The sequence below is a fragment of the Mauremys reevesii genome, linkage group 1 (assembly GCF_016161935.1).
Source record: "Mauremys reevesii isolate NIE-2019 linkage group 1, ASM1616193v1, whole genome shotgun sequence".
NCBI classification, from domain to species: Eukaryota; Metazoa; Chordata; order Testudines; family Geoemydidae; genus Mauremys; species Mauremys reevesii.
Genome location: NC_052623.1, coordinates 259,395,226 through 259,422,532, shown reverse-complemented (window position 1 = coordinate 259,422,532; position 27,307 = coordinate 259,395,226). Strand labels below are relative to the sequence as shown.

At 44.7% G+C, this 27,307-nt stretch overlaps 1 protein-coding gene across 7 annotated transcripts in view; it reads left to right on the top strand.

Moving 5' to 3' along the window:
* Positions 1 to 1,297: 1,297 nt before the first annotated feature.
* The window catches only part of HIPK2 (homeodomain interacting protein kinase 2), a 201,255-nt gene continuing 175,245 nt past the window's right edge, over positions 1,298 to 27,307 (top strand). For all 7 annotated transcript variants that reach the window (XM_039483535.1, XM_039483527.1, XM_039483508.1 and 4 more), the window contains exon 1: positions 1,298 to 1,777. In XM_039483535.1, the coding sequence (XP_039339469.1) occupies positions 1,759 to 1,777 (19 nt within the window). In that variant the 5' untranslated portion in view covers positions 1,298 to 1,758. The remainder of the gene's footprint in view (positions 1,778 to 27,307) is intronic.

Below are 27,307 nucleotides of genomic sequence, written 5' to 3'. Positions count from 1 at the left end.
TCTGTCCTCTGCTACCCTCCAGAATTATTCCACGTTTGCTTCAGCAGCCCTGAAATGCACCCCACTAGCTGGTGTTCTCGTCAGGAAGCAGGATGCAGAAACAGGTTTACGTAATAAATATTAGTGACCTAGACAGACAATGACCTCCGATTATAAGAAGAGAGTTATGGGATTAAGAAGATGGCAACCATGATTTAGGAAATGAGGATGGTGACAATCTGTAATTAAGGGGCAGTGGTGTCCAGGGCCTAGAGTAGGAGACTGCTAGTCAGAAGACTAAGGACCAGATTGTCAAAAGAGTTCAACTCCCAGTTAGGCACCTAAGTGAAGTTGTTGGGTGTTTAGCCCTTATAAAATTCCGGCCACTTCATTTAGGTGCCTAAATGGGAGCTGTTGAGCGCTTGTGAAGATCTGATCCAAGGCTCTGATCTTGCGAAGAGCTCTGTGTGGGCGGACCCATGCGGAGGTTATTGGACGGTCAGGGTCCTAGTTTTTGGTTCCGCCTTTGTCATATAATTTGCTGTCACTTAACCTTTCTGTACCTCAGTTTCCTCATTGGTATAATGGGCATATGGTTATTTGCCTTTCTTTGTGAAGTACTGAGGAACCACTGGATGAAAGATGCTTAGAAAATAAAGACTTTCCCTACAACATATGTCAACGTGCTGATAACAAATGATTTTGAGAGGACTGGCATTTCCCCAGCAATAACTGAGGGAAAGAGATGGATCTGTTAAAATGAAAACAGGAGGAGGGTCATTAGCTGTCAGTCTCCATAAGCAAACACTTATTTGATGTGGTTCTTTAAAGTGAATAATTTGGAAAGCAACAACGTAGGTTTGTTTTAAATGCACCCTCTAAATATTTACACTACAAAACTGGACTTAAATGGGAAGAATGGACTTAAAAATCCCCGGAACTTTTGTCAGAGAAACAGATTGTGAAATGCCTAGAGGGAATAGAAGATTTATTTGGGGAAGGGGGGCGAGAGGTAGGAATTTTCCATGCTATTGTAAAACATCAGCTCAAATTATATGATCCCCACAGCCAGTGAATTGCAAAGCTTCAATCAGCTGCCTTTTTTTTCTTTTCTGTAAAGAGAGAGAGAGAGGGAGACAGAACTGTTTCACCAACTTCTGTTGACTGTTCCTTTTTTCTCCTGATTGAAATGTGTTGTTAAACAAGATCCCACATAATCTCAGTAGAGGGTTTCTCTCTCGCTCTCTCCCCTTCTGGGAAACTGCGATCAGTGCCATCGGTATTTGATTATTTGCAAACTCCCTTTGCTTTTTTTTTCTCCCTCTCCCCCTCTCTGTCTCTGTCTCGCTCTCGCTCTCGCCTCCAATGCAACTTTTGCAGAAACCCCCAACACACACAGACATGTTGAGCTGAGAGCTAGGGGGATCGGCCGAGTCCCCCTTCCCCGACCCCAAAGTCCCAAATCTGGGGGGGCCTCTAACCACCCCGCCCCTCACCCTTGACCTGTCCACTGTGCATCGACCCTCCCCACACCTCTTCCACTCTCTGCTCCTTTTTTTGGTGGTGTTTTTGTTAGATGGACAGGATCAAGGTTGGATTTTTCTGTCTCCCCCCGATGAAGTGAGGCGGTGATGCAGGAGGCTGGCAGCTTCGACTATACGGAGAGACACTGGCTCAAGATGGCAGATTTGTATTGAGTTTGGGGGGCTGAGATCTCGCTTCATTTTTTAAATGTTTTAAGATATTTTTTTTTGCCATGAATAACACATTCTTGCACCGATGGCCCCTATGTACGAAGGTAAGGCAGCTCTGGGTCTTTTATTTCCTTCCACCCCTCCCCATCCCTGTCCTTTGGCCATCTCTTGGCACCAGGCACCCCTCACCTCCCACCAAAAAAAGAGAAAAAATGACCACAGATCTGAAATCAACATTATAGCACAGCTCATTGTCGCTGCTGTGAGGTTCTGCCTTTTACAAAAATTAGTATTCTTAGTATTTGAATGGAGGTTGGTTTTAATTTGCTCTCCATTTCTTCCTCCCCTCCACCCATGATTGTCTGTAAAATTCCTCAGCCCTCTTTATTTTATTTTATTTTATTTTATTTTGATCATTTCGGTCCATGGTCACGAAGGGAATGGGTGGAAAAGTCCATTTCAGTGCCGAGCCGAACAATGAAATTGACTAAGATTGCCCTGTAATTGCTCTGTGTGTGTGTGTGCGTATGTATGAAATTTAGTTTAAATTCAAGGGCTGAACACCCTATTTCTTTAGCCTGTACTCCAGAAAGCATTTGCTTTGGGGTTTTGCTGATCAACTATATTTTAGGTTAAAAAAATAGCATATCTAGGCACATATGTCAGGAAAAAATTCTAGCAGCAGACTGTCAGTTCTTTCAGTTTCTACTTAAATCCAACCGGGGATTGCAGTGAAAATTGAAAGTGAACTTAGTTTTTCCCAGTTTTTATATCTCTCTTTCTCTCTCTCGCTCTTCCTCTCTCGCTCTCTCTCTCTATTTAGGACTCGTGTTTAAAAATAAATCCAGCTTAATTTAAATCACCTAGCGTTGCATTTATGTCCTTTCTTTCCGCCCCCCCCCCTTTTTCTGGTTGAGAATTGGTTAGAGAGCATTTATATAAACTGGATAGAAATCCCCAGTTTATTTTGTACAGAAATGTCTTGACGATCGATTTATAGCAAGGGATTTTTTAATGTCTGGCCGGGGAAGAGGCATGCGGGAAGCAATACTTTATCTGTAGTGTGTCTGATAAAACTTATCTGGGAAGAAAATCTAGTATTAGTTGGAGTGTTCTAAATGAACCAGCTTTCCTGGCGGTGTAAAGTTACCGATGTGCTTATTGATGGCTAGGACGCTTCAGGGTGGTTTAAAATTGTGTGGCCCGTAAATAGTTTGAACTCTAAAAGAAACAAAGGGGATTGTTTGTAGGCAACAAAAATAAGTATTATTCCAGTCCTTTCTTCCCTGATCCTGAAGAGCATAGGTTTAATGTAGCCATTATTTTTTCCTGCAGTTTGAGCTAATGAAAGGCAAATGCAACAGATCTGCTGAAAAAAGAGAGTTTGCAAAGCAATGAGGGACATTTATTATTAAACTGTATCTGTAAAAAGAGGCTACAGTCAGCGCTGGAACTGTCTGGGGTGTTGAAATTAAATGAAATAGTGTTTCTCTTTAAACAAATCCTGAACTCGCCCTCTGCTGGACGTTTAAGGTCTGTTTTAGAAAAGAAACTTGCCACTGAATGAAGAACTGTTAGGAGCAGGCTTTGCCCTTCCAAGGGAAAAGAAGTGTCTCTATTTGGAAAGTCTTTCTTTTGAAATGCCCATGTTCATGGTTGGATGTGAGGCTTGTGGCAGCGAGATGCTAACAGAAATTGGTAGAGGCAAGTAGGTGTCCACCCTGCTGTGGCATTTCACTTCCATCCTGACCTGCGTGATTCCCTGCTGTTCCTGTCCTGGGCTCCATACTTCCCAGCTATGTAAGGGCATCCAAATCTTTACCTGCCTCACTTCCCTGCTAGTCTAGATTTGGGGCCCCACAGATGGTAGCACGGCCGGTGCATTTTAATCCTGACCAAATCAGTTCCCTGCTGTTCCAGCACTGGACCCCTTACACAGCTAGTCCAATGCACCTTAGGCCTGTCTTGCATCACAGTGCCTGCTGTCCCTGTCCTGAGCCTCTCTGCAACAGAGTCTACTAATCAGGTTGGATTATGCAGTGATTTTGTGATGTGGACTAAAATCCACTGTGGGGTAGGATGAATCTACCAAGATCATGTTCATTTATGATGTCCCTGAGGTCTCCAGAAGAGGGACATTTAGTTTACTGTCCCACTCACCCCCTTGATCTGAGGATAGAATAATGAACAGTGTCCATAGGGGAGAGTGAACATGATTTTTACTTTATCTCCTTTGTGGAAAACTGTGCTCATTTCTGTAAATGTTTCATTAAGCATTCTTTCTGCGAAAGTACATGGCACCATCCCCAATTGTGAAATATTATAGGAAGAACGAGTCTAATGGACATCAGCCTGGTGGGAGCCAGCATACGGGATTCTTCTCTAGATTTGTGGTGACGCATTGAGGCTTTTAGCTGGAGTTTAGCAGTTACTGCACTCTCACTTCAGCTGCTTCAGGGCACTTGGGTGATTGAAAAAAACCCAACAACCTATAAAGAAGGCCTGTTTGGAGCCATGTAGAACAGTCTTGCAGCAGGGAAGGTCCCACAGCAAAACTTTGCAGCCTATTAAGACATCCCAGTCCTTAAAGCTGGCAAATCTGCAACATCCCAACTCTCAGGAGTCAACATAAGGTACAAAGGGGGTTGAATTTTGCATTAAAATAGGTTTGTGGGTTGGACTGTTTTTGCAGGGGGAGGGTTTAATGGCTATTCTGTCCTCCCTAATAGTCATGAGAGTTCTCCAGAGTTCTTGACACATTATAAGGCATGGATGGAAACTTGTATTTACTTGCATATGGAATGTGAATCTAATCTTAAAAGGGGAGTGTGGTTCTGGTCTTTCCTTTCAGAAATGATAGTCTGCACATCACAGGCTCTCTCAGAGCCTTCCTCCGGAGCATCAGGTACATTTAGGCCACTGATGGAAGCACAATAGCAGAGGTGTTGGATCAATGCTGTAGTATGTAACAGCTTCTCTGTTCCTATTGTTTGACTCTTGCGCTATCAACGGATCACTATTATAACACACGTACCCCCCCACACCCACCACCACCACCAAAACGGAGGATGGAATATGTGAGAAGATATCTTTCCCAACAGTGTGGGTTTGAAAGCACAGGCTCTTTTACAAAAACATGTTGTTAGAAAATGTGACGCCCTAAAGGATTTATTTATTAAACGATTCCAATACGTCTCTGTTTAAGTGAGCTGTGTACAAAGACCTTTCTGAATACTTTGGCGAGTGCTGTGCATGACGGTACTAAACTGCTGGCCCAAGTAGCAGCTCTTGTGAACCATACAGTGCATAATAAGTAAATACATAGGATGAAATCCTGGCCCCAGTGACATCGAGGAGAGTTTTGTCATTGACTTCAGTAGGGCCAGGATTTCACCTGCCACATTCCTGTTCTCCAGCCTTTCCTGTTCTTTTTCTGTTTTAGAATTGAAAGGGTCAAATGAAGGAAATAAAATAGACTGAGCCGAATAAAAATAGAAAGGCAAGTAAAACTAACGTTCAGCATCTGGGTTGGTTTTGAGTTGCTTTAATCTTAATGGAGATTGGAGAACATATTGAGCTAAATGCAAGAGTCACTAGGTGAGGTTCTATGGCCTGTGTTATGCAGGAGGTCAGGCTAGATGAGCATAACGGTCCTCTCTGGCATTAAAAATCAATTGTCCAGTTTCGGAGTTGGTGTTAACTGGTGTAGTTCCCCTGGCTTCAGCAGAGCTATCCTGAGTCACACCAGTGGAGCATCTGGCCCCATGACTCAGAGATGATGGCATCTCACCCTATATTGACATTACTGCTCAAATCAGTTGTGATACTCTTGGTGGGTGAAATTCTGCCCTGTGCAGAGGTGAAGCACAATGCCTATGCACCACTGAAGTTCCACTCAAGCCCTATTTTAAGGGTGCATAAGATGGACTTAAGTGGTGCACAGACTTTGTGCAGCCTTCTGCATAGAAGTGAATTTCACCTGCCCTTTCCTGGGTGGCTCACCAGCACCTGAGGTTGGCAGTCTTCAGAGCCCAGCATAAAGGGGTGTTACTTCGCTTTAACCTTTATTTTTAGAATGATTATTGCCTCTTTTGGTGTTATGCTGTTTTGCTTTGCTTATTACTTATCTGTGACAACTTTGTTGCAATTTGCAGTGTATTAATAGCAACAGTGTCAGTAGTTTTATGTGTGGGTGGCTTATAGAATTAATATCTGTATTTTCTGTAAATTCTACCTAGCCACTACAGGGACATTGATGGAACTTCATGCTGGCAGAAAGTCTGCCCACAGGGAGCTCCTTGCAGGATCAGGTCATTGGAGGCATGAAATTCTGACCCTGAACATGTCTAAGGTCAGATCCTATTTAATTGGCTAGTGTTTTCCCAGAGCTTCTGGGACAGGCACTTTACAGAGGCAACGTGATCATTTTTAAGGGTTTAACTGCTGGCACTTTGTGAAGGGCTTTGCCCCAAAACTCTGTGCGCCGAGATAATAACTGAATGGCGCTTCCTGTTTATGAGGTAATAACCATCACCTGAGCTAAATCAGTGCTGGGACCAAAGGCACAGGTTTTTATTAGCTCAAGACATGGTTGTTTCCAAGATAACAGAAAACTCCCTCCAGTTATAATTATTGTTTTTATCATACTGAAATGTCCAATGATTGAATATTATTGAGATGTAATGGGTGAGAGATGCTGTTTTATTTTCTCAAATGGAAGAAACCCTGTAAGGGCTAGGATAGTGCGGGCCGATAGACAATGCGTTCTGAGAGGAACAGCCACTCAGAATGCAGGAATGTGCACACTGGCCACACTTCAGACTTAGGCCTGGGCTACACTGGAAGGGGCGGGGGTTGAATTAAGATATTCAACTTCAGCTAAGCTATTTGCGTAGCTGAAGTCAAAGTATCTTAGTTCGACTTACCTGGCAGTCCTCACGGCGGTGAGTTGACTGCCGCGGCTTCCCCGTCGACGCTGCTTACTCCTCCTGCCGAGGTGGAGTACAGGTGTCGAGTCGGGGTTCGATTTATCGCATCTAGACGAGACGTGATAAATCGATCCCTGATACATCGAACACTACCCGCCGATGCGGCGGGTAGTATAGACATACCCTTAGGTTGGCTCCTGCATGGGCTTACACATCGGCTTAAGTCAACACAAGTGACAAACCCCATTGGCTTCAGGTGGATTTCTAACCTTGCATATACAGAGTTAAGCACATCCATAAGTGTGTGCAGCATCAGGCCCAAATTTGAAGATCATGGTGAGTTTGCAGAATAGGGGCTTAGGTGCCTAAAGGTTGACCTTGGGCAAGTCACCGTCCCTCCCAGTGCCTCAGTTTCCCCATCTTTAAAATGGGGATAAAGATAGTCATCTCCTTTGTAAAGCTCTTTGAGATCATGGATAAAAAAAATACTATATAAGATCTGGGTAGTATTATTCTTCATTATTTTAGGCATCTCAATGACTGTCCTGATTTTCAGAGGTGGTGAGTATCCACAACCCTAATTAACTTCCATGGGTATTTTGAATGCTCATCACCTCTGCAAATTAGGCCACTTACTTGGAGATTAGGCTTGGATCTAGGTGCCTACTTTTAGTTACCCAAGTTTATAAGTTTGGGCCACCGCACAGCATTGGTTTTCAACCTTTGGCATATGGTAGCTCTGGTGGTCTCCAGAAGGAAGGTTTTTGAGAGCCAAGCCATTGGACGATTGGAGTTTTGGGAGTGGAGGTGAGTCCTTGTGAGAGTCTCTGTGTCTCACAAAGTGGTCCCCCACATGTGAAAGTTGTAGAGCCCCCCGCTCTATGATTACTGAAAACTGTAGTTCAGATGTGAGTACAGCATCCCTGTGTTCAGACCGGCAAAGACTATTCCACTTCAGGATGAGGTAGCATGGACCAGTGCTAAGATCAAGTGTCTGGGGAGCTGGTTTGGTGTGTGACCTTGGACCTGACTGTTAGAGTAGGATTTTCCAAAAGCACTCACTGTTGGCTTTACTCTGCTCCCATTGAAATCAGTAGGTTTCTATGCAGTAGAGTTAGGCCAGGACTGTGTGTTTTGAAAATTCCACCCTTAATTTATGGCCTTAATTCAGGAAAGTACTTACATATGTGTCTAGCTTTAAACACATGAGCAGTCCCAGTGACCTAGGCTCTGTGCCTTAGTTAGTCCATTTGTAAATGGACCCACTCACCTTTACTAAGGAATTTGTATACTGTAAGTTCAGTGTATTACTGTTATTAATGCTGTCTCTTATTTGTTGCTCTAGTGGAAGATTTATTTACTTTATCCACCTCTTTATTAAGGACCAGTCCAGCTACAAACATTCCTGCATAACAAAAAGAGAGAAATTCCCTAATTAGAAAAAAGGGTCTCTTACCTATTTATATACCTAAATATGGATTTAGGAGCCTAACTTTAGGCATCCTCTTTTGAAACTGTTGGCCTAAAAATTATAGAGATTATTTCAGTTTTTTAACCTTTCTAAAAATCTACATTCAGACCCAAATGATGACTTTCCTGCAAGTCAGCAGCTGCTCAATTTGTGTGTATATAGCATAGAAAAAGCAAAGACACTTTATTTCCTGTGAGCATTTACAGCTGACCGGTGGAGAAAGTGGGCCTGATTCTCCTCTCACACCAGGGTAAGGCCCCGATTCATGAAAGCTCTTGAGCATAGGCTTAAGCGCCATTCCCGAATATGGATGCTTTTCTGAATTGGGACCTGAACTAAGAGTTATTCCATTAAGGCTAGTGGAGTCACACTGAAGTAAATGAGCTCCCTGTGTTCCGATAGCATGGTATGAGGTACATTTCCGGGTCCACACTTATAACCTTAGAGAATCAAAAGTCCGGGTTAAAAAGAATAAATAAACCTACTGCTTATTGGTATAATAATAATACATTCCCACTGTGCACTTGTGTAGTTCTTTACATGTTCAAAGTATTTTATAAACTGGCTGACGACTCCAGGTGAATTTCAAGCTAGTGGAGGAATGTCAGCCCTGGAGAATGAAGTCCTCTACTGACCTACCATGTGGGTATAAAAAGGGCAGCAGCACTGTGAACTTCCCCACGCCCAAGCCTCTCTAGCCAGTTCTGGGCTTGATTCTGATCTCACTGATACCAGGTGTAAATCAGCAGTAATGCCACTGAAACCAGTGGAGTCACACAGGTCTGACACTGGTGTAAGTGAGTTTAGAATCAGGCCCCATAGACTGAATTCTGAAGTCAGTGGGAGTTTTGCTGAGTTGAGGACTACAGAATTTAGCCCTGTATTTTTAAGGTCTCCCCAGCAGTTTGATAATGTAGCAGTGTCTGTCAGGTTCCACTGAATGGGCCATTTGATTAGAAAAGTTGAGCACTGCTTTTAATCACGCCTCTTTCTCTTCCCTGGTCGGCTTCCAGTGTCTGCATTGACATCTGCCTCGAGAAGGAGAAAGGGTAAAGAGATCACTTAAGGCTGCCACATTCAAAATGTGATAAAATAGTCACACGACAAGGTGATGATGTTCTGTCAGACCCAATGATATTCCAGGATGCTTGGCAATCCCAGGAAACTCAGGAGGGCAGCAGTGTTTCCTGTTCATTACAGTCTTTACACTTAAGGGGATTAGCAAGGTTTGATCATCTGGAATAACATTTCCACAATGCAGAGCTCCTCTCTGAACTCCTCTAAAGACTGACAGCTTCATCGGGACATAGTGGCTGTGCTTAAAGGGACATGCCCAAATTTCACCCCCCATCAGAATATCAGCTTTGTTTCCCACTGTGCTCTCCTGATCCTGGAAAACTAGGGAAAGGCAAACAGGTTCATGTAAACTAGGAGCCAAACCTGGGTCCAAAACTTGAACGAAGTTCATTTAGCAACTTCCCTGTCCTGTTGTTTTTAATTTTTGTACTTCCTGGCTCCAGCTGGGAGTGGAAGCAAAAGGAATGCTATTGCATGAGAAATTCCATTCCTGGGAGATTCCCAGTTCAGTTCCACATGATCAAGAAATTCATATAATGTGGGTAAACTTTGGTGAAGTATTAGCATTTTTGGAGGTTTAATTGATCTGATTCCTAATACTGAAATTCCCCCATTACTACTATCAGCCACTCCAAATCGAGGTCTCAAACACAGAAGCAATGCAAATAGACCCACTGGAAGACCCTACAATCCCTGAGGGTTGATTTTTTTTGCAATCTTATGTCTGCACATAATGCGGCAAAGGCATGTATGGCTGTCATATAATCTCTCCTTTCCATCTGTCTGCCCCATTCTCATGATCAGGCCAGGTGATTGAAATGTATAAAAATCTAGAGGTGCATCCAGTGTGTGTGTGTGTGTGTGTGTGTGTGTGTGTGTGTGTGTGTGTGTGTGTGTGTGTGTGTGTGTGTGTGTGTGTGTGTGTGTGTGTGTGTGTGTGTGTGTGTGTGTGTGTGTGTGTGTGTGTGTGTGTGTGTGTGTGTGTGTGTGGCATGAAAGCTGGATAGCTTTAGACAGCATTGGTCCCAACAGTCTCTTTTCTCTAACATCAGGTCAGCTGTACCAGTGTATTTGCCATTGTATCAATGAGGCTCTGCTTTTATGGTTGCCTCGGAGGACAAGAAAGAGTCTTTCTTGCTTATCATTTTAGGTTAGTGAGTGTATTGCTTTTGGATGTAATCTAATTGTTTTTTTCATAGATTCCAATGCTGGAAGTAACCACTCTGTTCATCTAGTATGATTTCCTGTAAAACATGGGCCACAGAACTCCCCCCAAATAATTCCTAGAGCAGATCTTTTAGAAGAACATCCAATCCTGGTTTAAAAATTGTCAGTGATGGAGAGTCCACCACATCCCTTGGTAAATTGTTCCAATCCCTAATTACTCTCATTGTTAAAAACGTATGCTTTATTTCCAGTCTGAATTTGTCTAGCTTCAACTTCCAGCCATTGGATCACATTACACCTTTTTCTATTAGATTGAAGAGCTCATTATTAAATGTTTGTTCCCCGTGTAGATACTTATAGACTGTAATCAAGTCATCCCTTAACCTTTTCTTTGCTAAACTAAATAGATTGAGCTCCTTGAGTATATCATTCTGAGGCATGTTTTCTAATCCTTTAATCCAGTGATACTCAGAGTGAGGCTTGCAAGCCATAAGTGGCTCTTTAATGTGTCCCCTGCGGCTCTTTGCAGCACATGATATTAAAACACTGTGTGATTTAATTATTAACCAGTCTAAGTTATTAACCAATCAGATGCTTTTACTATGTTATTAACCAGTTGCAGTTGATACAATAATAATACTTGGCCAGTCATTTTGCTGTGAGAATAATATATTTCCCCATCATACTGTTTACATATGAATATGTAGTACTATAGTAAATGAAACAATGCATTCACACTACTGTGGCTCTTTTGGATAATGTTGATTGCTAATTTGGCTTCTGAACCACTGAAGTCTGAGTATCACTGCTTTAATCATTCTTGTGGCTCTTCTCTGAACTGTCTCCAATTTCTCAACATCCTTCTTGAATTGTGGGAGCCAGAACTAGACATTGTTTTCCAGCAATGGTTGCACCAGTGCCAACTATAGAGGTGAAATAGCCCCTCTACTTCTATTCAAGATTCTCCTGTTTATATATCCAAGAATTGCATTCACCATTTTGGCCATCACACTGGGAGCTCATGCTCAGATTATTGTCCCCCGTGATCCCCAGATCTTTTTCAGAGTCACAGCATCCCAGGATAGAGCCCCCATATCCTTTAAGTATTGGCTTACATTCTTTGTTCCTCGATATACACATTTACATTTGGCCATAGTAAAATACAGATTGTTAGATTGCATCCAGCTTGCTCCTAGCAATTCAGATTGCTCTGTATCAGTGCCCAGTCATCTTCATTATTTATCACTCCCTCAATTTTTGTGTCATCTGTAAACTTTATCAGTGATGATTTCATGTTTTCTTCCTGGTCATTAATAAAAATGTTAAATAGCATAGGGCCAAGAACTGATCCCTGCCGCATCCCACTAAAAACACACCCATTTGATGATGATTACTTATTTACAGTTACATTTTGAGACCAATCATTTAGCCAGCTTTTAATCCATGTAATGTGATCCATGTTAATTTTATATCTTTCTAGCTTTTCAGTCAAAATGTCATGTGGTACGAAGTCAAATGCCTTACAGACATCTAAGTATATCACATCAACACTATACCATTATCAATCAAACTTGTAATCTCATAAAAAAAAAATCAAGTTAGTTTGACAGGATCTATTTTCCATAAACCCATGTTGATTTGCATTAATTATATTACCCCCCTTTAATTCTTTATTAATCAAGTCTCAGATCATCCGCTCCATTATCTGGCCCAGGATCAATGTCAGACTGACAGGTCTATAATTATCTGGTCCGTTCCATATTCCCTTTTAAAATATTGGCACAATGTTAGCTTTCATCCAGGCTTTTGGAACTTCCCTGGTGCTTCAAGACTTATTGAAAATCAACGTTAATGATCCAGCGAGCTCCTCAAACATCTTTTTAAAAACAATTTATCTGGACCTGCTGACTTAAAAATGTCTAACTTTAGTAGTTGCTGTTTAAAATCCTCCTGAGATATTAGTGGACTGGAAAAAGTGTTAGCATATATGAGTACATCACTTGTCCCCTCCCCCCCCAAAATACAGAAAATAAATATTTATTGAACACTTGTGCCTTTTTGGTATTATTATTGATAATTCTGCCATTTCTGTACAGTAGAGGACCAGTGCCACTGTTAGGATTCTTTTTGTTCCTAGTATATTTTTAAAATTCCTTATTGTCCTTAACACTGCTGGATATAGATTTATTCTTGTGTCCTTTTGCTTCCCTTATCAATTTTCTGTAATTCCTAGCTTTTTATTTATATTCATTACTATCAACTTCCTATTTTTTCTGTTTGTTGTGTGTGTGTGTATATATATATATATATATATATAAATTATTATTTTTTTACAGCTGCCTTCACTTGCTCACTACACCATGTTGATTTTTTTAACCAATTTGGCTTTCTTCCTCAATTGTGGGACTGTAGCTTTTGGGGCATCTAGTAAAGTAAAGTTCTTAAACAATTCCCGATTATCATTTACATTTTTTTCTGTTAAAATTATTCCTCCCAGATGATTGGCTCATCGTTATTTTCAGCTGAGTGAAACTGACCCTTTTAAAGCACCAAGGATATATATCCCTGGTCTGGACTACATTCTGCTTGCACAAGTCAAGATCACTAGTTGGTTTGAACTAGAGTAAATGGTGGGTTCTCTGGAATTTGAAGTCTTTAAATCAAGATTTGAGGACTCCAGTAACTCAACAAGAGGTTATGGGCCTACTGCAGGGGTGGGTGGGTGGATGAAGTTCTGTGACCTGCAATGCGCAGAAGGTCAGACTAGATTATCATGATGGTCCCTTCTTGCCTTAAGTCTATGAGTCACTTTTACCTAAGTTACTATTAATTTCTAGTTCTGTGATCAGTTCCTCTTTATCTGTCAAGACAGGGTCTAGTATAGAATTCCCCTATGTTGGCTGCAACACTTTTTGAGTAAGGAAATTCTCATCTATAATGTTCAGAAAGGATGTTTTAGTACTGGGTTCATGAGATCTCCAGGATATGTCACCCATATTGAAGTCCCTCAGGATAGAACGTTTCTTCCTACACATTATAGATAGGTGTCAAAGGAGCCGGTCATCCTGTTCCCTATGTGATTTAGCAGTTGGTAGCGGACACCAACTAATACCCCACCTTCTGCTTTATCTGTTAGGACATTGACCCATAAGTATTCAGGAGCATTTTCTTCTGAGTTATCAGTGTCTTGAAACAGGTTCCGAGCTTCTCTATTTATTTCTGATTAAAGATCAAAAGGAACCATAAGATGGCAGCCAACCAACAAGATCCCTACCGATCAGCCATATTGTTATAGGTGCATTATTGCCCGCACTTTTGATGGGAGTTTTGGAACACACACAGTGTAGTGGTGTAAGAGAGACCCAGCCTCAATCAGTCAGGCTGAGAGAATATCCTGCACAAGGAAACTTGCAAAGCATTTCTGAGAAAAACTAGTTTTTGAAAATGCTTAAACAGCTTTGCACAGATGCTTTTTGCTTCTGGGGGCAAAAACTGTAAACACTTTTTTATTTTGAAAATTCTATTCCCAGTTACAGAGACATCAGCGCCACTGGTTTGTTTATTTTCCATTTCACAGTTGTTGTTCCTGGAATGTCTCCTGCTCAGCAGCTGTTTGTAGGTGTCTTTTTCTCTCCCATCATAATGTACCTTTTCTTCCTGTTCAAGGCATCCATAATCCTCTCTTTGTGACATCATAGTTGTTTCCGTAGCAACAGATTATGATACTAGAACAGAGGATAATGTCAAACAGGAGGAGGAAGAGATAAATTATGGTGTGTGTGTAAGAGAGAGAAAGAGAGAGAGAGAGAGTGCATGATTATATATTCCTACATATATTCCAAGGATGCTCTCTGTCTGATTTCTTTTCTGTCTTACTTTCCTTTGAAAGGTAGAACAACCCCCCCACACACACACACACCCAGTGGATAGCACAATATGTGCACATGTTATGGGTCAGCTCAGGTCTGGTTTGCTGTGCTTTATTCTTGATATCAGCGATAGCCTCTCCTGTGTGTCTCCTGAAGGTGCATCTACACTAGGAAAAATTGGAAGCATAATTCACCACCGATGCAGCTTCACAATCATTATTACTATTTGTTATGTGCATTACAATAGCAGCTAAGAACGTAAATCAAAGGTAATTGTGCTAGGTAATGTACACAAAGAAGGCAAGTATCTTTCCCAAATAGCTCGCAATCTCATTTCAGAAAGGACTCAACAGGTGGCCACGTCAGACAAACAGACTGTGTGTGGTTGGGAGGATAAGGCAACAGAATGAACAGTCGTAGCAGAAATACAGACATCTCACCAGTGGTAGAAATGGTGGATGTTTCAGTGTAGACAGGGCTCAGACCAAAGTATAGACAGTATACACCGAAGTATAGACAGATCTCGGACATATTTACCACTGTTGTGGCCCTAGTGGGTTAGACCAGCACTTCTGGTCTAACCCACTAGGGCCACAACAGTGGTAAATATGTCCGAGATCTGTCTATACTTTCACCGGTACTGTTGTTGGTGGCGTTGCATTGGTGGTGAAGTAGGTACCTGATTTTTGGCAGTATTGATGCACTTTTGGTGGCTCAAGAACATTACCTCAGACATCTGCTGGCTTTGCCCACAATGTGATTGAAACTGCTGTAGTAATGTCTGTGGTATTCTCTGTTTCCATGGATAGAAGGGATGGTCATGTGTTTAAGGCTTGATGCTGGGAGTGAAGGGCATTTAGCCAGGTGCATTATGGACTTTTTTTTACCCTCCTGTGAGGCATTTTGCACTGACGGATTCCAAATACAGAATGCTGGCAGAGAAGGTCTTAATATTTTTAAGCAGGCCTGCAAAATGATCTTGCTTCTCCCTCCAACCGCAGTCAACTGATAGCCACCATTATCAACCTCACTATGCAAAGGACTGGCCTCAGAAGTTGGGGGGAAAGTTGGTAAGAAGCTTCTTCGGACATGTCCCTAGCTTATTGGATACATTTTACATTGAAAGTGTGTGTGAAAGTGGTGAAAGGGGGGATATGATAGAGGTATATAAAATCATGAGTGGTGTGGAGAAAGTGAATAAGGAAAAGTTATTTACTTTTTCCCAGAATACAAGAACTAGGGGCCACCAAATGAAATTAATGGGCAGCAGGTTTAAAACGAATAAAAGGAAGTTCTTCTTCACACAGCGCACAGTCAACTTGTGGAACTCCTTACCTGAGGAGGTTGTGAAGGCTAGGACTATAACAGGGTTTAAAAGAGAACTAGATAAAATCATGGAGGTTAAGTCCATTAATGGCTATTAGCCAGGATGGGTAAGGAATGGTGTCCCTAGCCTCTGTTTGTCAGAGGAGGGAGGTGGATGGCAGGAGAGAGATCACTTGATCATTACCTGTTAGGTTCACTCCCTCTGGGGCACCTGGCATTGGTCACTGTCAGAAGACAGGATACTGGGCTGGATGGACCTTTGGTCTGACCCAGTATGGCCATTCTTATGTTCTTATGTTATGATGTGATCTTTAGATTCCCCTCCTCTCAGTCTAACAGCCATCTCTGAGTGCTGAAATAGCCAGACCAGTGGTCTGATTGGACATGGCAAGCCCTATGTGACACTTTCATTGTCCAAGCAATGGTGTATAGTAGGCATGGCCAAACTGTGGTCCTCAAGCCACATGTGGCTCTTTTACCATTAAAGTGTGGCTCGCAAGCGCCCCCTCCTCCTGCCTCCCCATTCTCCGCCTACCAGACCTGGGGGAGGGGATGGGGAGCTCGGTACCTCTGCCTTGCAGTGGGGGGTGGAGGGGAATAGGAGCTTCTGTCCAGCGGAGAGGGGAGCTTGGGGCTTCAGCCCTGTAGGGTGCACCTGCCAGGGCTCGGGGCTTCAACAGGAGTGGGGCTGAAGCCTCAAGTCCCGGCTCCTGGCAGGTGTTCTCTGGCTCTCGAACGTCTGAGTAAGTTCTGAGTAAGTTTGGCCACCCCTGGTGTATAGACTCTGTAGGCCAACATGCAGGCACTCAGATACCACAGCGATCAGTGCAAAATAAGAACCTGAATAGGATAGACTGTGGCGACCACTGCTGCATTACCATTCTTAATCTCTCTCATGTAAACTGACTCATTTGGGAGGAAATGGGATTCTTTTCATCTTCAGGCTCTCTGTGTCCACCTCAGGAGCATGACAGTGACACAATTTACTTAATATTTCAGTCGCCTTTTACAAACCATAACTAATCCTCACAACACCTGATGAGGTAGGTCCGTGGGTGGTGGTATTATTTCTATTTTACAGAGACTTTAAATGATGTTCCCAAGGCCTCATAGTAAGACAGTGGCAGCGCTGGGTTTAGAATTCTGGGATGCCTGGTTCTCAGCCCTATGCTCACTCTACTAGACTACAACACATCTCTGTGACTTCTGAACTTTGGGTCAGGGATCTGGGATGCCCATAACATCTGGGAAGGAAAGATTTTGCTACCATGTCGAATGATGGGTTTTACTGAGCTGTTAGAGTGGAGAGGACAGACAGGGAGTTGAAGTGTCTCAGTCTGTGTGAAGTGTAGTCAGGTGTTAAAGTAGTTTGGAGTGTACCTGAGTACAGAGCACCTGGCTGGGAATTAGTGGGGAGGACACCTGGATGGGTCACAGAGAACACAGGTTTACATTGCCAAGTCCTGAAACTGTGACACCCCGCATTTGTAGGTGTCTCCTCATGAGTGGTATTTTAGACCAGCAGGGCCGGTGCTGAATGACTGTGGAGACTGATTTTTTTTCAGTCCAATTTTGATGAAAGCACGTAAACAAATTGGCCTAGTGGTGTCAAAGGGCATCATTACATGGGGTTCAAATTTGGGGATGGAACATGGTCCTTTCTTTCCTGGTGAAGAAGACCAGGTGGGGAATGTGGCAGAAACAGCACCTCATGTCACTCTCAGGCAGCCCCCTCTGATTGAGGTTGCTGATGAGAGCCCTGGAGGGAGCTCTGTTTCTGTAAATCTCTATTGAAGCACTTCCTATGCTACAAGTGCCTATCCCATAGATTTAAATATGCAATACAATATAATGTGACGGGCTGCCCATGAATAAATCAGTAACTGCCAAACCCAGTCCCTAACCTCAAAGCCCAAGAAAAACCACAGCCTTTTCTTCATGCCCAGTAGGTTAGGAAGACCAGGCTCTGGCAGACCAAGAGAGGAGTTCTAAGCTCCAGGATCCCTCATGGAGAACACCCTGGTAGAAACCCCCTCCATTTGTAGTGAGAGAGTTCTGGCTGAAACCCCTTTACTGAACTTATTTCAGCTGTGTCAGTAGGACCAGGTCCCAAGCAATATTGGTTAAAACCAACATGCTGAATTCTACTTATTGCTTATTGACCCAGCATACTACCGTAATTTAATGGGCTCCCCCGTGTGCAACCCCATTTAATAAGCAGGCTATGTCGTGCTGCACTAACCTCAGTGTCTCGGTAGTCTCAAGATGTGGTCGCCCGTAGAATGCATGACACGAGTCAAATCTCAAGGCGACTAAGGCAGGTGACAGCTGTGGCAACATCCTTGCATAGGAGGAGGATGGAGGAGGAAAGGTTGCACCTTTCTCGACAGACTTAGCAGAAAACGAACGCTTCTGGCCACAACCACTACATAGACATCCAAGAGCAGCCCAGGATCTAACAACACACCAGGGTCACGTATCGTGTGACAAATGGGCCATTGAGCTCACTCAAGCAGGGGTGAAAATCTATGTTCCATCCACTTTTCTGGCTGCTTCACCAACCCACCAGAAACCTGCATCCCCATAAACTCCCGCTCTGTGAACATCAGACTGTGTTTGTGCTCCGCAAAGGGGATGCAGTCGTTTTATACACCTGCTGTAAAGTAGCTGTGCAACATGACGGAGAAGTTTGTAACCCAGACCTGAGACGATCCCATTGGTGGTCACCATTTGTTTTCTTGCACTGTCATTTTCTCATTGACTGGAAAGTGAGTTCCTGGAGAATGAAGGCTGGCAGTTTCTTATAGCCTGAATGCTGGAGCAATTGGAAAGCACATGTGAGTATGAAGAGGAAGGAGAGGATGCTCTGTGTGTGTGCAAACACAAGTGACAGTACATATGTAAGGCCATGGCAGGGGCTGTGGGGCACGGGGCATGGAGGGTTTTGTCAGCTGTGTATAGGGAGGGCAATATGTGCCTGATTCTCATTAGGACCTCTTTATACTGCACTGTCAGTAAACTACATTTGAATCCACATTAAAAAATGCTAAAAAAGGAAGTGCCAGAATGCAGGGCACTGGGAGGCCCGGCGTGGGAGCAGGGGGAGCTGGGAAGAAGATAGGGCCAGTGGGGGTGCTGGCGGAGGCCCAGGGGAGAAGAGGCTGACTCCCCGCAGAGCCTGTCCTTGCTACCTTCTCATTATCTGTGCCTGTCTCCTGCTCTCTGTGGGGGAGCTCTGCTATCCAGGCAGCCCTGCTACCTGACTCCAGCTCTGCCCCTGTCACAGGCTCCTAGTGGCTCCAGCTCCTATATTCCCCTCTACAATTCTGCCTGCAGCATCCCAGGCTCCCTTCTCACTGAGCCACCACTGAGCGATGCCCCCGGGTCCAGCACCGTCACCTGCTGGCTCAGGGGACGCTCTGCAGCTGGGGAGGGAAAAGAGCCGCCTGGCCCTGGCCCAGCAAAAGTACTGGAACACTGTTCTGGCCGCCCAAAGAGGTGTCGTCATGGCATTCCTGAGCGTTCCAGCATGACTCGAGCACTCACGTCAGCGTGGTGCAAAGAAGTCCGAGTGTAAATGTGAATCAGGGCCTCAGTGTGTGTATGTGAGGCTCTGTCAGGATGGGAATTTGTGCCCAGAGGATCCTGCGTCAGTGTGTTCGGTGACTGTCTGAATGTGTGCACTGGACGTGTGAGGTTGCTTCAGCGTTTCTGTGCGTTGGGAGTGAAGTCAGTGTGTTTCTGTAGAGGGATGTTGTGACAGGGTGTGTGAGGATGGCTGAGTTTGTCTTACCAGTGGGAGCCTTCTTCAGGGGCGATCTGTAACCCTGATCTGCCAGTTCACCTGGCCTGCAACTTGAACAGCCATAGGATCCCGCCCACTGCTCTGCTGATGCATATCAGCCTTTACCATTGGCATCGCTGTGATTCCAGTTTCGGGGTTCTTCTACAGCTCTGCTAATGCACCCTTCACTATTTCAGTCCCAGACCAAATCATGCCAGTCACGCTGAGTGCAAAAATAGTTCAGCAATATAGACAAATGCAGTATCAGGGGATCAGTATTTATCTATCCACCCATTCCATACCATACCAATACCAGTCACCATGGTAGCTGAGGTAAACCCATTTCAATAGAGGAGCTGAGTCTTTTCCAGAACACTCCTTAGGCCTCTGAGCCATCGTTATGTTCCAGTTCCAATGTGTATGGTTGCATTGCATGGACAGTGTGTCCTGTCTCTGGAGTTGCCCCCTTTAGGATTGGGTTTGGTCTTATACTCAATCCGATTTAAAAGTTTTTCCTTTTCTTCTGAAATCATTCCAGTTTCCCAGAGGAGCACACGACTCATCATCAAGTTCTACATTTCCTCTAAGCCAATGTTTCCCAAACTTGGGACGCCGCTTGTGTAGGGAAAGCCCCTGGTGGGCTGGGACGGGTTGTTTACGGGCTGACGGACATACTGGCCGGCGCTTCCAGCAGCTCCCATTGGCCTGGAGCAGCGAACTGCGGCCAGTGGGAGCCGCGATCAGCTAGACCTGCGGACGCGGCAGGTAAACAAACCGGCCCGGCCCGCCAGGGGCTTTCCCTACACAAGCGGCATCCCAAGTTTGGGAAACACTGCTCTAAGCTATGAAAGACTAAAGAGATTTCAGGCAAAGGAAGCTTTACGAGGGGATGTCTGCCTTTTTCCTGCTGTTCTCCATCACACACACAGCCTGGGCTGTCCTTGCCAAAGAGGCTCTGAACTTTGAAAACAGTGTGGGGAGAGCAAGGGAGGAGACGATGCAGTATGAGTGAACTGCAGGGTAGGGCAGGTTTTCAGGTGAGATCCCTGTGACTTTTGATACGGGGAGTAATAAAACAGATGTTTGTGGTTGCACTGGGGGTGAGTGGAGAAAATGTGCGTATGTCATTTGGCATTGCTGGAACAAGTCGCAGGTCATCGATTTTCAGTTGCGTTTAATTATGTCCCCACAGCAGCTGTCAACAGCTGGAAAGTTCTCTCGAATGCTTTGCAGATGCAGTCAGTAGTCCTGTCCACCTCACTCTCTGTCATTGCATGCGTTTGCAAAGTGGCCTGATCTTTTCCTTTCCTTTATTCCCATCATATGTTTTGCAACATTGCTGTGGCTCATTAGCACAATATTCTCACTCTCTCTCTTAGAGTATGTTTATGATGCGATAAAAAACCTGTGGCACCGAGTCTCAGAACCCAGTCAGCTGACTCAGGCTTGTGAGTTCAGGCTGTGGGGTTGAAAATTGCCATGTAGACTGGCCCATGTCAGCTGACTCGGGCTTGCAGGGCTTGGGCTACTGGGCTGTAAAATTGCAGTGTAGACATTTGGGCTCAGATTGGGGACCTCACAATGGGGCAGGATCCCAGACCCTGGGCTTCTGTCCAAGTCTGAATGTCTAAACTGCAATTTTGCAGCCCCACAACCCGAGACTCATGAGTCCTAGTCAGCTAACACATGCCAGCTGCAGGTGTTTAATTGCAGTGTAGACATACCCTCAGGCGTGGGCTGGAGCCTGGTCTCTGAGACCCTTCCCCTTTGCAGGCTCTCAGACCTTGGGCTCCTGGCCAAGCCCGAACAGCTACCCTGCAATTTTATATTCCTTCAGCCTGAGCCTTGCGAACCCCATTCAGCTGACCTGGGCCATTCACAGCCGTGCCATGGGTCTTTTAATGCAGTGTAGACATAGCTTTTCTCCGCTAGCTTGGTTGAATGCCACTGGCAGCCAGTCACTGTAAAATACATCAGGTGGTGGGAGAAGACAGGAGGAAAGGGGAAGCCTTGTGTCTGGAGATAGGGGAGTGTTAGTGAGTGACATTCTTAATCCCCGGTACACTAGCCATTAAAGCAATAGCTGAGAGTCGCCCTGTGCTCAGCATGTGTGTGAATTTGTAGGTATGGTACCTTGCACAGCAGCTCAGGTGGGGAAGGTCTGCCAGTGCCTTCTCTGTTACTAAACCCCAACTCAAACAGGCCTTTTCAAGTCCCAGCCTGGAAGACACCATTTAAAAAAAGTTGCTAAAACTAAAGTAGCCCATTATTATTATTTATTGTGATTTTATGTATTTGTTTATTTATTTATTTATTAAATCATAGCAGAATAGGCACTCTCAACCAATTCTCCTCCTCCAACCCCACATTCAGCCATTCATGACCGCTGCTCTTCAGGTGCACCCTGTGACAGTTTCTATAGCACTGTATAACTGGCACAACGCTTATGGGGTGTTTCTGGCAACTAGATGGTAGATGGCTGAGCAAATCTACCCCAGCAGAAGACTCGACACAGAGAAAGCAAACAAGCTTCCAACCCCCATGGATAGCCAACTGGTAGATGTAAGGGCCACCCCATTCTGTCCCATTGCTACAGCAGCCACTGGGATTACTGGGGTTTATTTATGATTTTATATGATTGCAGAACCAGGGTTTTGCAGATAGAAACCATCTCATCCCTGCCATCAGGGGTTTTTAATGTAAGTGATAAGGACATTGCCAAAGCATGTTAACACATCAAGAGAGAGCTTCTAAACATCCAGGCAGGGCCGGCTCCAGACCCCAGCGTGCCAAGCGAGCGCTTGGGGCGGCATTTTGCCGGGAGGGCGGCAGGCGGCTCAGGCGGACCTCCCGCAGAAATGCCTGCGGAGGGTCCGCTGGTCCCGCGGCTCCGGTGGAGCATCCGCAGGCATGCCTGCGGGAGGTCCACCAGAGCTGTGGGACCAGCGGACCCGCCTCAGGCACGTCTGCAAGAGGTCCCCCGGAGCCGCGGGACCGCCAGAGCGCGCCCCGCGGCGCGCCGCCCTACTTGGGGCGGCGGAATTCCTAGAGCCGTCCCTGCATCCAGGCATAGATTTCTAGCCCATCCAGGGTTTTCATGGCAATGAACTGTGGATAGCATTTGCCAAGGGACATAAAGGACTCAGGCTTTCTAAATCCACTGATGTTCAATGGGAGTTGGGCACCCAACTCCCATAGGCTCCTGAAAAAAATTCAGCCTGTATGTATAGAAGTGTGTGTGTGTGTGTGTGTGTGTGTGTGTGTGTGTGTGTGTGTGTGTGTGTGTGTGTGTGTGTGTAAAAATTCCTGTGAAATAAAGACAGTAATACTGGAAGACTCTAAGGCTACAGGGTTCAGGTGAAAGCCTGGGAATGTAATCACTTGAAAAACTTGGCACAAGCAAACAATATGTATTTTAATGTGGCTAAATGTAAATATTTATATCTAGGAACAAAGAATTTAGGATGATCAGCTGTCCTGATTTGATAGGGACAATACCAATATTCAGGGCTTTTTCTTATATAGATGCCTATTACCCCCTATCCCTGGTCCCAATTTTTCATACATGCTATCTGGTCACCCTAGCCATACTTACAGGACGGGGGACCCATCCTGGGTAGCCATGACTCTGAAAAAGATTTGGAGTTATTGGTGGATAACCAGCTGAACATGAGTTCCCAGTGTAAAGCTGTGGCCAAAAGGGCTAATGTAATCCTTGGATACATAAACAGAGGAATCTTGAGTAGGAGCAGAGAGCTTATTTTAGCTCTGTGTCTGGCACTGATGTGACCTCTGCTGAAATACGGTGTGTGGTGCCCACAAATTCAAGCAGGATGTTGATAAATTGGAGAGGGTTCAGAGAAGAGCCAGGAGAATGATTAAAGGATTAGAAAACATGCCTTATAGTGATAAATGCAAGGAGCTCAATTATTTAGCTCAGCAAAGGAAAGGTTAAGGGGTGACGTGATCACAGTCTGTAAGTACCTACACAGGGAACTAATATTTAGTAATGGGCTCTTCAATCTAGCAGAGAAAGGTATAACATGATCCAATGGCTGGAAGTTGAAGCTAGACAAATTCAGACTGGTGTAAGTGTTTATCAGTGAGCATAATTAACCATTGGACCAACTTAACAAAGGATGTGGTGGATTCTACATAACTGACAATTTTTAAATCAAGGTCTGTTATGAAGAGGACTGTACTCATTTGTTCTCCATGTCCTCTGGAGGAAGGACAAGAAATAATGGGTTTAATCTGCTGGAAGGGATATTTAGGTCAGATTTTAGGAAATTCTTTCTGTCAGGGTAGTTAAGCTCTGTAATAGGCTTCCAAGGGAGGTTGTGGAACAGGTTGGACAAAGCCCTGTCAGGGATGGTCTTGGTTTATTTGGTCCTGGCTCACTGCAGGGGGCTGGATTTGATGACCTCTCAAGGCCCCTTCCAGACCAACATTTCTATAATTCTATCACTAGCCAATTAGATTGCTCCTATTATCCAGCACATCTGCACAGATTTAGCTATGTATGTTACTATATTTATCGTCACAGTGAACCTCTCTCTCTCTCTCTCTCCCCCTCCCCATCCCAATTGCTTCTCTCTTAGCAATGGGCACAGCTAGTTGCTGGTAGCAAATAACACCCCCACAGATTCCCTCCCTGCAAGGAAGCCAGCCTTCTACAGGCAGCTTTGCTGTTGCAAGAGGGCTCAGACTGAAGCAGCCCCTCTCTCCCCTCTCAAGCCAACCTCCTCTCCCCTCCCCTCTTCGCCCACAGCTGCTCATTACACAGTCAACCCCTTCATCTGGCACCCGTGCAGTCACAGCTCCTGACCCTGGCCGTGGTGCCAGGGGCTGGAGTTGCTTGTCTGTGAGAATACAAGGCTCAGCCCGTTGCTGGCACCAAGCGCTCTTCAGCTTGTTGATAATCACCCCGGGCTTGGGTTGGTAACTTGTCTCTTTTCATTCTTATTTATTTATTTATTTATTATGACTGTTCTTTGAATTTTTCAGCAAAGGAATTTTATAGACAGCAAAGAAAGAACCTTGCTGCAGCATTTAGGCCACATCCTCAGGTCTGGGCCCCAGTGAGCTCTGCACCTTTTTCCACCGGCTGAGGGTCTGGCTCCTCCTGTTCATCTAATTTCTGAGGACTTTGGGGGCCTGTAACAGTCAATTTATTTTACTTTAAAGGCTCTTCACTTAGAGACACTTGTGCTGTTGCTTTATGAGGAACACATGGAAGAGAAACGAGGCAGGCCTAGTTTTAGAGAATGGAGGCAGGAGGTGTGCTGAATTACTGCTGAGTTGCTTTGGAGGCTGACTTGTAGTTTTAGTAGGGTGACCAGACAGCAAATGTGAAAAATCGGGACAGAGGGTGGGGGGTAATAGGAGCCTATATAAGAAAAAGACCCAAAAATCGGGACTGTCCCTATAAAATTGGGACATCTTGTCACCCTAAGTTTTAGGAACGTGTGTGATGTGGGAGTGCATGTATACATGCCTGTGTATATTTGGACAGGTGTGTACACATGTAGGGGGAGGAGCCTGTAGGCGGCTGAGAGCCTCCTTTGACATCCTGAATCCCCTCACATCTCATCAAAGTCTGTGGGAATTGAGAGCCATAAGCATCTTCGCAGGATTTTGTACTATGGGTCTAGAACTGGAGAAGGGATCATAGGTGACTGTTGACCTTTGTAGGAAGACAGATGGTTTATTAACCAAGGCTAAGAGAAAAACACACACTGAAGGCTAGGAGATGGATGTAAATCCTGAATCCTGTTTGCGTAAGTGCATTTCGTTCCAGTGTTAAGGAGATTTTTCCTTCCCCCAACTATGCACTGACTTCACAAAAGTGAGCATTTAGTTTGGACTCATTTTGATATAATTTTGCAGTTTGGTCAAGGGAGGCTTTCAGTTTTTATTTTGCACATTATTTTGGGAGTGAAGATGAAGACTTTGGAACCTCCCAGAACTACAGATCTATGGATTTTTTTTCTTTTATATGTTATCAGAAGAAAAAAGCAGAGGGGATTAGCTGTCTCAGGGGAGTGAGAATATGGAGTCTAGGTCTACAATTCAAATTCATCCCAGCCTGGTAGTAACCAAAAATTATTACCATTTTGTGGCCTCACCCACATGCTGGTGGGCAGGAGTCTGCATCACAAGAATCAAGAATACAGTTGGCACTTTTATTGACAATCCCTGCGGAGATATCTAGGACTGAAGATCCTTTTCACTTCTGAAAGGAGTCCCTCCAGAATGTAACTGCAATGCATTGGCCATGGGGTGTGGAGGAAACTTGCACTGTCCCTTCCTATGCTGTATCTGTTTTGGGAGGAGAGGACTTTCTCTCCAGGGCTGTCGATCATGAATCTTTTGTCTGCACTGATTCACTTGAAAACATTACAACTTAAAAACCAGGGCGAAATCCCATTTGTTATTTTTCATCTCATTGTCCCAGCATCACACCCCTCCCCCAGATGCTGCTGTACGAAGGGGGGCTGTGCGGGGGAGGAAAAGTCATGTGGTAGATTTATCTCAGCTCCAGTTCTGCAGCCAATGTGCTTGTGATGATTGAGTCTGTGACTTCCTGCCATGCTCTCTTGCCACACTGGTGACTTTCCTGACACCACTTTTAGCACCTGGGGCTGGGTGTGAAGAGATGAGAGGAGGGAGGAGATGGTATCCACTGATACAAGACCCAGTGGGAGGCAGTGACAGCCAGTGTTATTTCAATAGGTTGAGTCAAAACGTTCTCTCTCTGGCTCAGTCTGTCTCTCTTCAAATTGCGTCTTAGTGTCACCAGCATTGGAAAAGAGGAATTTGGGAGCTGTTGTTCATCATCCAATCACTGGTAATGAATATGCTGTTCGGTGCCATAGTCCATAGCCCAGCCACAAAGTAATTCACTCAGTATTTGCAGGGATGACATGGATGCCGTAAGAATTCCACTGTTAGCATTAGTCAAGCATTAGAGAGAGGATATGAAAATAAATGGTGAGTTGTAGTTTTTTATGATTCATTCCAGGCACATCGTGCCTTTGCCTATTTTTTTCCCGTTGGGGAAGGAGGGGCCTCTACATTCCTTTCACTTTCACAGCCCTTAGATTTCTTCCACTTTCAGCCCCACGCCAATGTACAATTGTCATCCTCCCGCAACTTCCATATCTCACATCTTGACCACCAGCTTCCTGGCTGAAGAGGATTGGCTGAAGCCCTCTCAAGGCTGCTCTTTCAGTGGCTGCAGGAGGTCATTGCTGAGGGACATGGTGCCAGAGCTGGCCTGAGCCATTTGTGATGGGCCTACAAAACAATTTTTTGTCCCCATCCTCACAAAAAGTAACCAGCTCCTGTGAACCGTGATCTCACCGCTAGGCACAGGGTCAGCAAGGTGATTCTTTGGGGCACTTCTGAACTTTTAGTGATTCATGTCACATAAGAAGGGGAGAGGGAGGATCACCACCCCCACCCCAGCTTGTGGTGCAGGAGCGAGCTGCTCTGCCTGCTGCCTGTTCCTGTTGTTAGTTGCCACAAAAAACAAAAAAACTTTCAAGAGGGGTTCTGCACCACAGTCCATAGCTGCTAGAGTAGGGGTGTAGGGGTGTCTGTTTTCCAGCCCTCTTCTGGGGGAGAGGGGTCCTTTGGGAAAATATGGACATCCTAAGGGAGAATGATTAAGACCAGCATTTTCAAAAATAATCACTGGTTCTGGAAGCCTCAGTGCTTGTGTGGAGACACACAAAAACCCTCAACCTCAAAAACAGTGAATACCCCAGTATCTGAGGGGAAAAGGCATGGTGACAGACTTTGGAGCGCTAGCCACTAGTTATACTCTCAAGGGTCTCTTTGTGGAAGAAGCAGCTGTGGCCTTTGTGGGCCCAGAAAGTCAGCTGTGCATGAGACACGCCCATCCTGGAGGGGCTGTGTGAAGGCCATTCCTTTTTTTCCACTGTTTTCCTTGTTCCTTACCCCAAATGGGGATTTATCTAAAATGTCTGTAGGAAAAAGGAGCTTTC